General features: G+C 47.2%; 1 protein-coding gene across 1 annotated transcript; it reads right to left on the bottom strand.

Annotated features, from left to right (window-relative positions):
• Window positions 1–5,564: 5,564 nt before the first annotated feature.
• LOC134625663 (interferon a3-like) lies at window positions 5,565–9,846 on the bottom strand. The gene is made up of 5 exons (XM_063470921.1): window positions 9,724–9,846; window positions 8,352–8,435; window positions 8,090–8,242; window positions 5,814–5,891; window positions 5,565–5,735 (listed from the first exon to the last, which is right to left on the bottom strand). The coding sequence occupies exons 1-5, from the start codon at window positions 9,844–9,846 to the stop codon at window positions 5,565–5,567; spliced, it is 609 nt and encodes a 202-aa protein (XP_063326991.1).
• Window positions 9,847–13,218: the final 3,372 nt, after the last annotated feature.

Raw genomic sequence — 13,218 nt, 5'->3', positions numbered from 1 at the left:
CCACAAGGATGTGTTCTGAGTCCCCTCCTGTTTACGCTCTACACATCCGGCTGCTCCGCTACCCATCTCTCAAACACCATCATAAAGTTCGCGGATGACACCACAGTGGTTGGACTCATCTCAAGGGGGGATGAGTCTGACTACAGAGATGAGGTCAACAGACTGACTGAGTGGTGTTCAGTTAACAACCTCCAACTGAACACCACGAAAACTAAAGAACTTATCTTGGACTTTAGGAAGGGCAGAGCAGACCCGGCCCCACTTTACATTCACGGGAACTGTGTGGAGAGGGTACACTCCATGAGGTTTCTGGGCGTGCAGATCTCTGATGATCTCTCCTGGACTGCAAACACCACGGGGTGGTAAAAAAGGCCCAGCAGCGTCTCCACTTTCTGAGAGTGCTCAGGAGGAATGACCTGGAGGAGAGGCTGCTGGTGACATTCTACAGAGCCACCATAGAGAGCATCCTAACGTACGGCATAACAACATGGTATGCAGGGTGCTCAGCTGCAGACAGGAAAGTACTGCAGAGGGTCATCAACACAGCCCAGAAGATCACTGGCTGCTCTCTGCCCAGCCTGGAGGTCATTGCAAACTCTCGGTACCTCAGCAGAGCTGGCAATATCATCAAGGAGTACTCTCACCCCAGTAATCAACTGTTTGAACTTTTACCGTCAGGCCGACGGTACAGGTCACATAAAACCAGGACAAACAGATTCAGGGATAGCTTCTTTCCCAGAGCTATCACCGTAGTAAATAAGCACAAAAACAATTGAACCTGCTTAACTATACCATACTGTCACTGCCATTATATTATGCTGCTATTCATACTGTCATTATATTAATGCTGCTATCCTGTATATATCGTACTTACTATTGTTTGAGTACTTATGATTGTTTTATTGTACTTTTTATATTTTATATTTATATTTATTATTGTATTTTGCACCAAGGGAGTGGCACTCGAATTTTGTTGTACCCTGTACAATGACAATAAAGGCTATTCTATTCTATTCTATTCTATTCTATTCTATTCTATTCTATTCTATAAGAAAGACTTGAAATGAGAACACGTGGGTGTTTTAAAATGAACTCTCTTTGGTTCCACCTCGTATGTCTTTTTTTTTTTATAACTGCAGATAAAACTTCACCTCTTCATATTTATGTGCCATATTAAAATCGTATTCTTGTTGTTCCCTAATTGGACGTACGGGATGAAACAAACGTTGAAAGCCGTCTCGATTGCCCTGAGCACCTTTCGATGTTGGGGGTTGAGGGTGAGACTTGGGTGGTCCGCTGTTACCAAGCATGGCATGGGACCCCAGATCTTTAGAAGTAAGCTAGGGGAGAGACTCACCCACTTGGGATGCTATCAGTCCATTCAGGGGGCGTTATTAGCAGCAATGTTACTGATAACACCCGAAGTAAGTGGAAAACGTTACAGGGCACTAAACCAGCAGGATGCAGTGAGGAGGGGGACCTTACAGTTTTGCACACCCTGTTTCTCTACACAGTTTGTGTTTCCAGTAAAATATCCCAGTTTATACTATTATGCTCTGTTTTTATTGTTTTTTATTATATAGGATCAAATTTTGATGCCACTCTTGTGCACAAGCAGAATTTTAATGTCTGGATTGTCTTTTGTTTAGACCTGCGAAAGACAATGGATGGATTTAGTGTATGACCTTTGGCCCTTTTCACAGATTGTTTTGTATGTCTTGCATATTTTTATACAACATTGTTGAGGTTTATTGTTTTCTTGTGTACAGACATCTGTCTTTTTAACCTTTGGCGCCCTCTAGGGGTTCAAAGAGTCAGGTGTTGGCTGATGGTGAGCCTGGGCTGCTGTTAGCCCTGCCTATCAAACCCTGATGAAGACTTGGAGGGTGTTGGTCTGTTGCTGAACTGTTCCATGACTAAACTTGTTGGTTGATCTTAAACAGACGGGTAAACTGAGCCTGTTGGCCTGACCGATGAGCAGCTGCTGGTTCAGCCTTTAGAGCCAGGCAGCGTTTTCTGATGGGCTGTGTGAGTGTGTACACAGACTCCATGTTAAACTATGGCAGCAGCATCGTCACTGCTTGTGGCATACCCACCAAACGTCACCATATTACCAGCCGACAAGGGGAGGTCCACTGTTGTCCTGAACTCAACTGTGTGTAGGACTTCCAAAAATCCACAAAGGAGTCCCACTCAGACCCACTGTTAGCAGTATAAACTCAGCCACACCCCCCATCACATCAAAAACTCCACCGACTGCACCAACAGGTCCAGAAACCTACCCTGGATCCAGATGAACCACGGCGTTCTTTGATGTGGTCTCCCTCTTCACGTGCACACTGTTAGACCTCTGCCTTACCTCCACATGTTTTAAATACAATGAGGGTTTCTACAGACACAAACATGGATGTCCACGGGCTCCCCGGTGTCTCCTATTGTAGCCAACCTTTACATGGAGGAAGTGGAAAGAAAGGCTCTTGGCTCCAGGACAGCGCCAAGCTACTGGTACAGATGTGCTGATAACACCTGGGTCAAAATCAAAACCCAACAAGTATAATCCTTCACTGCTCACATTAACTCTGTGGATGGAAACAAAGTTGACCAGGAAGACACAAAGATAACTGTTTGCTGTTTCTGGAATGTGGAGAATGAAAACCTCAACATTAAGTTTGCTGGTTTACGTTCCCTCTGTGCCAAAAGGGAAAGAAAAAGGAGCACACATGCAAAGAAAGCTCTTCATACATGTGGGAACTGGACCATCACCAAATCAGCAAGGACGCACAGGAAAGAAGATCAGACATCAATCGTGGTGTGTCCTCGACACCTGAATGTGTGTGTGAAGGAAACGTGATGGTGATTCCATCCTATCAAAGTAGATGCGATGCAGCGGTGCCAAAGGGCCTGATTGAGGTGATCCAGTTGAGGAGAATGACTGCATCACTAAGGACTTTGCAGTACACATGCTCATAGTTGCAAATGAGTATTTGTCCACATCCCTTCACTGATGTTCAGTAGTGATGATCAGTGTGACCCAGCAGGTGGTGCCAGGTCCTCAGTCACAGCTCAGAGTTACAGAGTATTCAGAGGTTGTATGTAGTAAAAGTACTAACAGAGTATTCCTTCACTAGGTGGTATAGTTCTAATGTTTCTGCTCAGTGAAAGGTTCCTAATAATCTCTCATATGTGCCCAAATGTGACTGCACCCATGACCACAGCAGGTAAATCCTCTCTGCAACACTCAGAGTCAAAGACAAGCAGTACAGTGTTTAGCAAAGAGCGCATGTGCTCAGGTATCTTCTTGTCAGCAAGTGAAACCATCTCTGAAACGTGGGTTTGTCTGACCAACCAGCTGTAAGGACCAGAGGTGGAAGGGCTACCAACTGATTACTGAGACTATGAAAAGTGCTGAGTCGATCAAAGTTAAAAAGTTTGTACTTGCTTAAAATAGTCAGCACTGATCCTTTGACGTTCTTTGAAATTTTGTCTTAAATTTGATCAATTCTAGGTTTTTACTAATAACGACATCCCCACAAATTCATCTGCCATAATAAAACCTGTTTCATCCAGAACCTCAGGAACCATTTGACTTTCAGATCAAATGGTAGAGCAGATGGAAACAGATGGAAACCTCCTGTTTCCATCTGTTTCCATCTGCTCTACCATTTCTGATTGATCAGCTCACCAAAAAATGTGATTGTGTTTGTTGGCTTTTCTCTGCAGATTTGATGGAGCTTTTATTCTGAAAGGAGCCACAAAGGACACATTAACGGGAAAACAGCAGAAAAAATTAACCACACACACAAATCCCAACAGACTCCTTAAACCAAAAAATATTCAGTTTGCTGGTAATGCAAGGAATTATGGGCGATCGTGGCTCAGGAGTTGGGAGGTCATGTTGTAATTGGAAGGTTGCCGGTTCGAGCCCCGGCTTGGACAGTCTCAGTTGTTGTGTCCTTAGGCAAGACACTTCACCCGTTGCCTACTGGTGGTGGTCAGAGGGCCCGGTGGCGCCAGTGTCCGGCAGCCTCGCCTCTGTCAGTGCGCCCCAGGGCAGCTGTCGCTACAATGTAGCTTGCCATCATGTGAATGGGTGGATGACTGGAGCACTTTGGGGTCCTTAGGGACTAGTAAAGCGCTATACAAATACAGGCCATTTACCATAAAACCAACCACAGCAGGAAATCATTCCTGCCTGTGGATATCTCTGTACAGCGCCTTTATCCAAAGCACAGAGGAAGGGTGCAATAGCTGCAAAAATTGTAATCGTGATAGCTATAATTAGCTAAGACGGCTGGGTCAAGAGATGGCTTTTTAAGTCATGGTGTAACTTGAAGGCCTGTGGTGAGCAGCTCATTAGTAGAGAATGGTAGGGCCGCTTAAAGATTGAAGTATTAAGTGCTTTGCCAGACTCCAGCAACTGATGCAGAGCATGCTGATCTGCTGAAACACTTCAAGAAAAGCTTTTAGAATCAGGACGCTCGAGCTGACCGCACACTGGCTCTCAGCATGCGTGTACTCGTATTTTTAGCAGTATTTTAGGAGGCTGACAGTTCACTGAAAATATAGTGTTGGCTTTAAATATATTTCGTGGTTTAAATGTTTTTATTGTAAGTACATTAGTTTTAGAACTACTAACCTGGGTAACCAGGTTGCCTGCTGCCTCTTCGTCTGGTCAGAGCTTTCTCAGAACACACGGGCTTCTCCTGCTCTTTGTAAACACTGATTTTAAAACAAGACAAGGCTGAAATCTTCTTGCTGCAGTCAGTCTGAAGTAAATTCAGATGATAAATACAAAGTTTATAAAGTTTAATTTGCATATAAAAATCAAAAGCACCTTACCTCACAAGGTTGATTCTGTTCATCTGGACGTTTTCATCATCATCGGGTGACTTCTTCAGTCTCAGCTGACTGCAGGTTTCACCAACATTATAAACAGGACATTTACACAGTGACTGACACTGGCACCACTGAATGAACAATGAGGAACAGTGAGGTGATCAGTAATATGCAAACTGTCATGACCACAGATCAATGGTCATGAGTTGGGGCTTAACTTGTGAGGAACATCATAAAGAAACAGAAACACATCGTCCACATAGAAATGGATCTCGTTAAGAGTAAAGATCATTGTTTTATTGTTCATGAATACTTCTTTGCATTCTCCATCCCATCAGAGAGCACCCCTCCATGAGCATGCTGCTGATGGAGGTCTCTTCCTGTTAAAAAGGAGTTCTTCCTCCCTACAACCACTGAATGCAGCTCAGTTTAAATGAGACAGAATTTATTTCAATAACTTATTTTAAAAAAGTAAAGCATATGAAATGTTAATACAAAAAAATCTTTAAATAAGACCAATCTAAAGTAAAAGTTCAGATTTACTAAAATGCACCACAGAAATATTTGGAAGACAAAGTTTCTGTACTTAAAGCACTGAGTTACTCTGAAGTAACAAATAAACAAACAGTGTTTGAACAAATAGGTAGAAAAATAAATAAATATTCCAAATAAATACATAAATAATCTGAATAAATATATAAATAAATAAATAAATAGAGAGGGGAACATCAGAAACAGTCTTTGGATATTGTGTCAGTGTTGCGTTGCTGTTGCGTTGCTGCAGAGCGCCTCCTGCTGGCAGCAGCAGGAACTCTGATGGAGGCCACGAGCAGCTCCAGCTGATCCAGGCGCAGTTTGGTTTCCTTCCTGAGCAGCTGCCACGATGCAGTACTGCAGCCCTGTACGCACAGTACTACACTTATTACCACTGTCACTGCACACAGTAATACACTGAGTACTACAGTACTTGTACTTACAGAGCAAGAGAGAGTACTGTTGGCCAGAGTCCTGTAGTAGCTCCTCAGTCTGCTGTTGGCTGGACTGTTGGTCGAAACCTGGAGACAAAAAACAGTTCAGACTGGGGCTCAGAAAGGAGGTGGAGTGTTGGTGTGGGAGCAGGAGAAAGGAGGTGAAGCACTGATGAAGAGGAGGCTCTGGGAGGAGGTGGAGTGTTGGCGTGGGAGGAGGTGGAGTGTTGGCATGGGAGGAGGTGGAGTGTTGGCGTGGGAGCAGGAGAAAGGAGGTGAAGCACTGATGAAGAGGAGGCTCTGGGAGGAGGTGGAGTGTTGGTGTGGGAGGAGGTGGAGTGTTGGCGTGGGAGGAGGTGGAGTGTTGGTGTGGGAGGAGGTGAAAGGAAGTGAAGCACTTATGAAGAGGAGGCTCTGGGAGGAGGTGGAGTGTTGGTGTGGGAGGAGGTGGAGTGTTGGCGTGGGAGGAGGTGAAACGTTGGTGTGGGTGGAGGTGGAGTGTTGGTGTGGAAGGAGGTGAAGCGTTGGTGTGGGTGGAGGTGGAGTGTTGGTGTGGGAGGAGGTGAAAGGAAGTGAAGCACTGGTGAAGAGGAGGCTCTGGGAGGAGGTGGAGTGTTGGTGTGGGAGGAGGTGAAGCGTCGGTGTGGGAGGAGGTGGAGTGTTGGTGTGGGAGGAGGTGAAACGTTGGCGTGGGAGGAGGTGGAGTGTTGGTGTGGGAGCAGGTGAAAGGAAGTGAAGCACTTATGAAGAGGAGGCTCTGGGAGGAGGTGGAGTGTTGGTGCGGGAGGAGGTGAAAGGAAGTGAAGCACTGGTGAAGAGGAGGCTCTGGGAGGAGGTGGAGTGTTGGTGTGGGAGGAGGTGGAGTGTTGGTGCAGGAGGAGGTGGAGTGTTGGTGTGGGAGCAGGAGAAAGGAAGTGAAGCACTGATGAAGAGGAGTCTCTGGGAGGAGGTGAAGTGTTGGTGTGGGAGGAGGTGAAGCGTTGGTGTCGGAGGAGGTGGAGTGTTGGCGTGGGAGGAGGTGGACTGTTGGTGTGGGAGGAGGTGAAGCGTTGGTGTCGGAGGAGGTGGAGTGTTGGTGTGGGAGGAGGTGAAGCGTTGGTGTCGGAGGAGGTGGAGTGTTGGTGTGGGAGGAGGTGGAGTGTTGGCGTGGGAGGAGGTGAAACGTTGGTGTGGGTGGAGGTGGAGTGTTGGTGTGGAAGGAGGTGAAGCGTTGGTGTGGGTGGAGGTGAAAGGAAGTGAAGCACTGATGAAGAGGAGGCTCTGGGAGGAGGTGGAGTGTTGGTGTGGGAGGAGGTGAAGCGTCGGTGTGGGAGGAGGTGGAGTGTTGGTGTGGGAGGAGGTGGAGTGTTGGTGTGGGAGGAGGTGAAACGTTGGCGTGGGAGGAGGTGGAGTGTTGGTGTGGGAGCAGGAGAAAGGAAGTGAAGCACTGATGAAGAGGAGTCTCTGGGAGGAGGTGGACTGTTGGTGTGGGAGGAGGTGAAGCGTTGGTGTCAGAGGAGGTGGAGTGTTGGCGTGGGAGGAGGTGGAGCGTTGGTGTCGGAGGAGGTGGAGTGTTGGTGTGGGAGGAGTTGGAGTTTTGGTGTGGGAGGAGGTGAAGCGTTGGTGTCGGAGGAGGTGGAGTGTTGGCGTGGGAGGAGGTGGACTGTTGGTGTGGGTGGAGGTGAAGCGTTGGTCTGGGAGGAGGTGAAGTGTTGGTGTGAGAGGAGGTGAAAGGAAGTGAAGCACTGATGAAGAGGAGGCTCTGGGAGGAGGTGGAGTGTTGGTGTGGGAGGAGGTGAAGCGTTGGTGCGGGAGGAGGTGAAAGGAAGTGAAGCACTGATGAAGAGGAGGCTCTGGGAGGAGGTGGAGTGTTGGTGTGGGAGGAGGTGGAGTGTTGGTGTGGGAGGAGGTGGAGTGTTGGCGTGGGAAGAGGTGAAGCGTTGGTGTGGGAGGAGGTGAAGCGTTGGCGTGGGAGGAGGTGGAGCGTTGGCGTGGGAGGAGGTGGAGTGTTGGTGTGGGAGGAGGTGAAAGGAGGTAAAGCACTGATGAAGAGGAGGCTCTGGGAGGAGGTGGAGTGTTGGTGTGGGAGGAGGTGGAGTGTTGGCGTGGGAGGAGGTGGAGTGTTGGCGTGGGAGGAGGTGAAGCGTTGGTGTGGGAGGAGGTGGAGTGTTGGTGTAGGAGGAGGTGAAAGGAAGTGAAGCACTGGTGAAGAGGAGGCTCTGGGAGGAGGTGAAGGACATTGGGTGTGGGTGCACGTTTGCTCCTGTGAGTAGGCTGAAAGCAGTGAAGTGGGCGTGTCCACTCACACACGCGCTCAGTTCCTTGATCTGTCTGTGGATGACCGTCAGGAAGCCGTCCGTCTTGTCGGTGCCCCAGGGAGCGGCTGACAGGTTGCCATGGCGATACAGACAGAAAATAAGCTGCAGACTGTCTCTGATGAAAACCAGCTTGGACTCCACCTGGAGAGAGAGAGAGAGAGAGAGAGGGAGAGAGAGAGGGAGAGAGGTGAGCTGCAGGCATCTGATTGGCAGACAGATGTGATGTCATCGATGTAATCATGTGACCTACCTCAGAGTTTTTTATTTGCTTGTAGAGATGTTTTGGGAATCGAACCCGATGAACTGAAGGGTGCTGTTCAGTCAGCTGATCACCCTGAAACAGAGAGAGACGGCGCTTCGTTTCACCACATCGCTCTGAGCTGTTACCGACCATGACGTGTTGTTAACGTCCCCACATTCAGGGAGTGTCCAAATTCATGGGCTGCATCCTCCTGAGGCCGCATTTGTAGACCGATTGCGTCATAGCAGCGCCCCCAAGGCTGTCCAAATTCTTAGACTCCTCCACTGAGATCTGTACAGTTGTGTACTGTATTTATTCTTATTTTATTTTATTCTAATTTTTGCTTCATAACTTTTGCACTGTCCACTTCCTGCTGTGACAAAACAAATTTCCCACGTGTGGGACTAATAAAGGTTATCTTATCTTATCTTATCTTAAATGCGTCCTCCTTTTCCCCAGATTTGAAGGATGGGTCGGGTGTATCCTTCGTGGCCCACCATATCCCAGAATTCATAGCGCGGCCCAGCCAATTCCAGTTTCCAACAATGGCGGCCACTAATACATTTTAATATTACTCTTATTAATCTTTCTGGGTCACAAAATAAGCTTCTAAAATATTTTTTTTAGGCGAGAGTGTAGCTGTGTAAACATCAAATATCTGCTCGGTTCATCAAGACATCACATATTTGCAAAAGTGCGCCGACGTTTTCAGAGACGTCTGTTACCCACCAGCTCGATAGCTGACCGAGGCGATAACAGCACACTCCCTGCACATCGTTTTCAGACCCCCGCAGTCTTTGGCTACTCAGGTTAAGCATGATATATAAGCCACTTAGATAACTTAAACATGTTATTGTTTGGCTTTTTTCAGTGTTTTATTTGCTCGTGAGTAAATCGGTTTGGCTGAGATCAAAGTTATACTTTTCATACAGCTGACTAAACATCAAACAGAAAACTGATTAAACAGAAGTGTGAGATGGTCAAGAGTTTACTCCGGTGTCCTGTTATATTTTAGATAGCAAGGAGCAGACGGCCGAGTTTATTAAACTCCACCGAGGCAGATCTGAAGGCTGGACCGTCCCATTTCACAGCTGCTCACTACCGGCCTACCCGACCTTCTGAGGACCAGGCCCACGTAGACCGCAAAGGCCGGGTCCTCAGGATGCAGCAGCCCATGAATTTGGACACCCATTCAGTCTACACGCTAAACATGTGACCTGTGCTGTTTACAAATGTCCTACAGGCTCTGAATGCATCGCTTCAGCTGTCTTCAGCCTGGAAACTTTTAAAGGACCCTGGAACTGTCTCTTTGTAACAGTCTAAGGAGTCCTGGAATGTTTTAAAGACCAGTTTAAGGACCTGGAGTCAGTGCTGTACTCACCATTCGAGTGAGGAGGTCCCGGGCTTCTTTGCTCGGTTGTTTGTAGTGTGTGAGCCAATCACAGCAGAGGGCAGAGGTCAGGGCACCGCAGAGGACGAAGAGCAGGCCGGTCCAGGTGACCATGATGAAGACAATGAAGATGCTGTGCGGTGCTGAGAGTGTGTGTCCATGCTGCCAGCAGAGTTCAGGCTTTTATTTTACAAACAGGAAACAGAAATATTGAAAAAAAAAGTCCGTCTTTCATTTTCCCTCTTGGGCAAAAGTACCTGCAGACCGGTGAGCGAGGCCGGGCACTGATTGGTGGATCTTGCAGGTGCTGAAGGTGCGCTCAGATTATTAAAGACTGGTTAGTTTTCAGCATTTGGACGAGAGGACGACATCGGACTCGTGTACAAACGTGTTCCTGTCACCCACATTTCACTTTATTTTACTTCCAGTGAAATAATGACAGCACACCTGAAATCAGCGGATCTGATGAGAGAGAAGAACCTGACTGTAGACTGACTCTCTTCATATCATTATCATTATCATTATTATTATTGTTATTGTTATTATTGTTATTGAAACCAACCAGAAGTGCTCTGATTGGTTAACAAACGCAAAACAGAAACCGTGAAACATCTCTGTGCAGCGATGACGTCATTGCTTTCTCTTTCCCCTCTCACTTTCATTTTCATGTTCACGTTCTGAAAGCCTCGAGGCTGTAAACACTGAAGGAGTCCTGGAAAGTTTTGAACACGCTGTGTTGCCTCTGTGCTGAAAACACAAGTGCAGGGATTTAAACTGGACCTGTAAAATGTCAGAAACACGTCTGTCGCAGTGTAGAAGCTGCAGTCAGACCAGTATCAACATAGCGGCTCGATTATGAACATAAATAACATGAAGTCAAACTTCAGGCGCACGTTTGTGATCAAGTTCGGGCTGACGCTGTGAAAGTCAGCCAACGTGTGACTGCTCTTTAGTGTCAGGCTGGGGCTGCTACTGTGAATGCTCAGGGACCGGGAACAGCCCCCGGGGAATCATTCGGGGGCGCTGCAGGGGGGTCGAAGTAAAGGCTGCCTGGTCAGGAGGCAGGGAGCTGGAGGCTTGGCTATCTCGAGGATCTGGACGAATGATGAGTCAGCATGCTGTCCAGAGATTTCGGTGTGTGACTCGGGTAACAGCCTCTGGTCTTAACATGGAAACTGCAACCACAAAGGCTCCAGCTGAGTCAGAGATCTTCAGGGTTGGGGCCCTGGAGAAGCTTGTTTCAGGTTTGGGATTGCACGCTGTTACCGCTGGAGGCAACAAGAGGCCTGGAAGTGTATCTCTCATTGGCACTGGGCTGTGAGTACTATAAAAACTGTAAAGACTAAATTAGCGTGTTCACCACAAGACCCCAGATGTAGATGCAGAAACGCTTTCTCTGTATTGACAGAATGCCGCCTGCCAGAAAGTTGTCAATATACGGAGCACAGTCCTGAACTCTGGCCTGAAAGGGCTCTGGCCGGCGATGTCATGAACCACGCAGGCCCGGATGTGTGAGGTCAAACACAGTGCATCCAGCAGCAGAGATAATTGTGTCCCCTGGTGTCAGCATCTTCGGGTACTGTGTGTAACTAACTGTGGTGGCCTGCGTTTGGGACAGAGTGCAGGGCACAAAGCTTGACGTGTTGTTGTGACGCAATGTGACGTTTTATGTTTACAGGAGACACGGTGACCTAACCAAGACTTAACTACCTGGAGCCCAAATCTTTGAGAGTGGGGGAATCAACAGCTGGTCTCAGCACAGCTGTAGTCAGAGGCAGAATACCCAGGCTGCAGTAAAGCCCACTAGGCTGGATGCAGACTGGTGTACAATATACACAGAATAACATGAGTTTGGTTGTCCTCCTTATGAAACTTGTGAAAATGACGAGGACTGTCTCAGTAGGCTGGCTCTTATTTCTCATTTATTCTGGATAACAGTACTCACACATGCTGTGGGTGATTTTAACGCTGATCCTTCACACTTCTTATCCTGTCTACCAAAGTGTTACTGCTCAAAGACAGCTGCGCGAACACAAGTGAAGCTTGTTATACTTCATCATGGCTGGATCATTGCATCAGTACAGCTGAGGGGCATGCAGGATTAGAAAACATGACTGCAAGTCTGGGGTAGCTGTGTCAGACCACATACCTGTGGCTTTTACTGTAAATGTGGAACAACTGCCAGCAACAACTCCAAATAATCATGTCACTAATAACACACTGCTGCCAGTGTAAGATTAGAGCATTTAGTGAAGATGACTTCTTGTTTTTTATAATAATACAAATAAACATCTAAACAACATTTATTTGCCTAAAGAATCGATTTTGTGCAGGATGTCCAACATCAGCATCTTCAGCCTTCACACAAACTTGTTCCATATGATGATGCAGTGGCTGCTCTGCATGAAGGTGCTAAACTGTTTGATGTCCAATGTAAGCACAGGGGTGGCATGTCACCTACTAATCAGGAGGTTGGTGGTCTGATCCCCGTCTCTGCTCCGATGGATCCATGGGAAAATGTCAGACTTTGGGAAAGATTTTGGGAAAGAGGTAAACACTGTTAACAACTGCAAACCATCTGTACTGTGTACGGTTGAAGGAGTTTTTGGGGCAGATAATACTGCAGCACTATGGAGACAACATTACACTACACTGTACAACAATGGACCTATGAGTGTATTGACACATGAGGTATATGAAGCCATTCATAAAGTATTTGATAGTAAAGCCTGTGGTTTGGATCACAGGAACATCTAAGACATGCTAGTTTAAGGCTAGCTCCTGTTTCAGCCCTCTGTTTCACTGGATTTGTGATCCATGACATTCTCCCACACTCAGTGTCTGTATTTTGCTTGTCCCAGTTATTAAGGTCAAAGCTGGAAAAGTGAGCTGTCTGGATAATTATAGGCCAGAATTTTATCTAAGGGTCTAGATAAGTGTGTATCTCTTCCCTGGAAAATCAGTTTGGCGTCAAGTGAAAGCATGGTACTGACAGTGTATACAAGGAAACTTGTACAGGCCCAAAAATTCATCAGTCCTCACGTGTTTTATTGATGCTTCTAAAGCCACAGGTTGACTGGCTTTAGATCGAGTGAACCACAGGAAGCCTTTAGGTGAATTAAACCCACGGGGAGTTCCTGGGTACATGGGGAGGGTTCTCCCTCACTGGTAGCGGTGCTAACCCTTACCAATCTGCTGCGGGTGTTTCCCGTGACTCAGCCATCCAAGGAAGCGTGTTTGTGTAAACATTGCACTGCGTGTAATATTCTGTGTTCGTGTTCTTCAATAACACGGACACCTGCTTGAGTCTGCTCACGACCAAACTAGTGATGTGTCGGTCGCGAACGAAACGGCTCTTAGAGCCGACTCTTTGAAGTGAACGACGCGAGCCGACTCCTTATCGCGAACCGTGGGTTTCTCTCTCTCTCTCTCTCTCTCTCTCACTTTTTTCCGCTTCACTCCGCACGCGAGCCTTGTGCTTTGCGC

Source organism: Pelmatolapia mariae, linkage group LG4 (genome assembly GCF_036321145.2).
Source record: "Pelmatolapia mariae isolate MD_Pm_ZW linkage group LG4, Pm_UMD_F_2, whole genome shotgun sequence".
NCBI lineage: Eukaryota > Metazoa > Chordata > Actinopteri > Cichliformes > Cichlidae > Pelmatolapia > Pelmatolapia mariae.
Note: the sequence above shows the minus strand (reverse complement) of the source record. Positions and strands in the feature narration are given on the sequence as shown.

Excerpts from the sequence above, each read along its gene's own strand:
- LOC134625663 (XM_063470921.1), bottom strand. The coding sequence starts at position 9,846 with ATGGTCACCTGGACCGGCCTGCTCTTCGTCCTCTGCGGTGCCCTGACC. Across the intron at positions 5,892-8,089 it reads TCAAGGAACTGAGCGCGTGT|GTTTCGACCAACAGTCCAGC; the intron begins GTGAGTGGACAC and ends TTTTGTCTCCAG. Across the intron at positions 5,736-5,813 it reads ACAGTACTCTCTCTTGCTCT|GGCTGCAGTACTGCATCGTG; the intron begins GTAAGTACAAGT and ends CTGTGCGTACAG.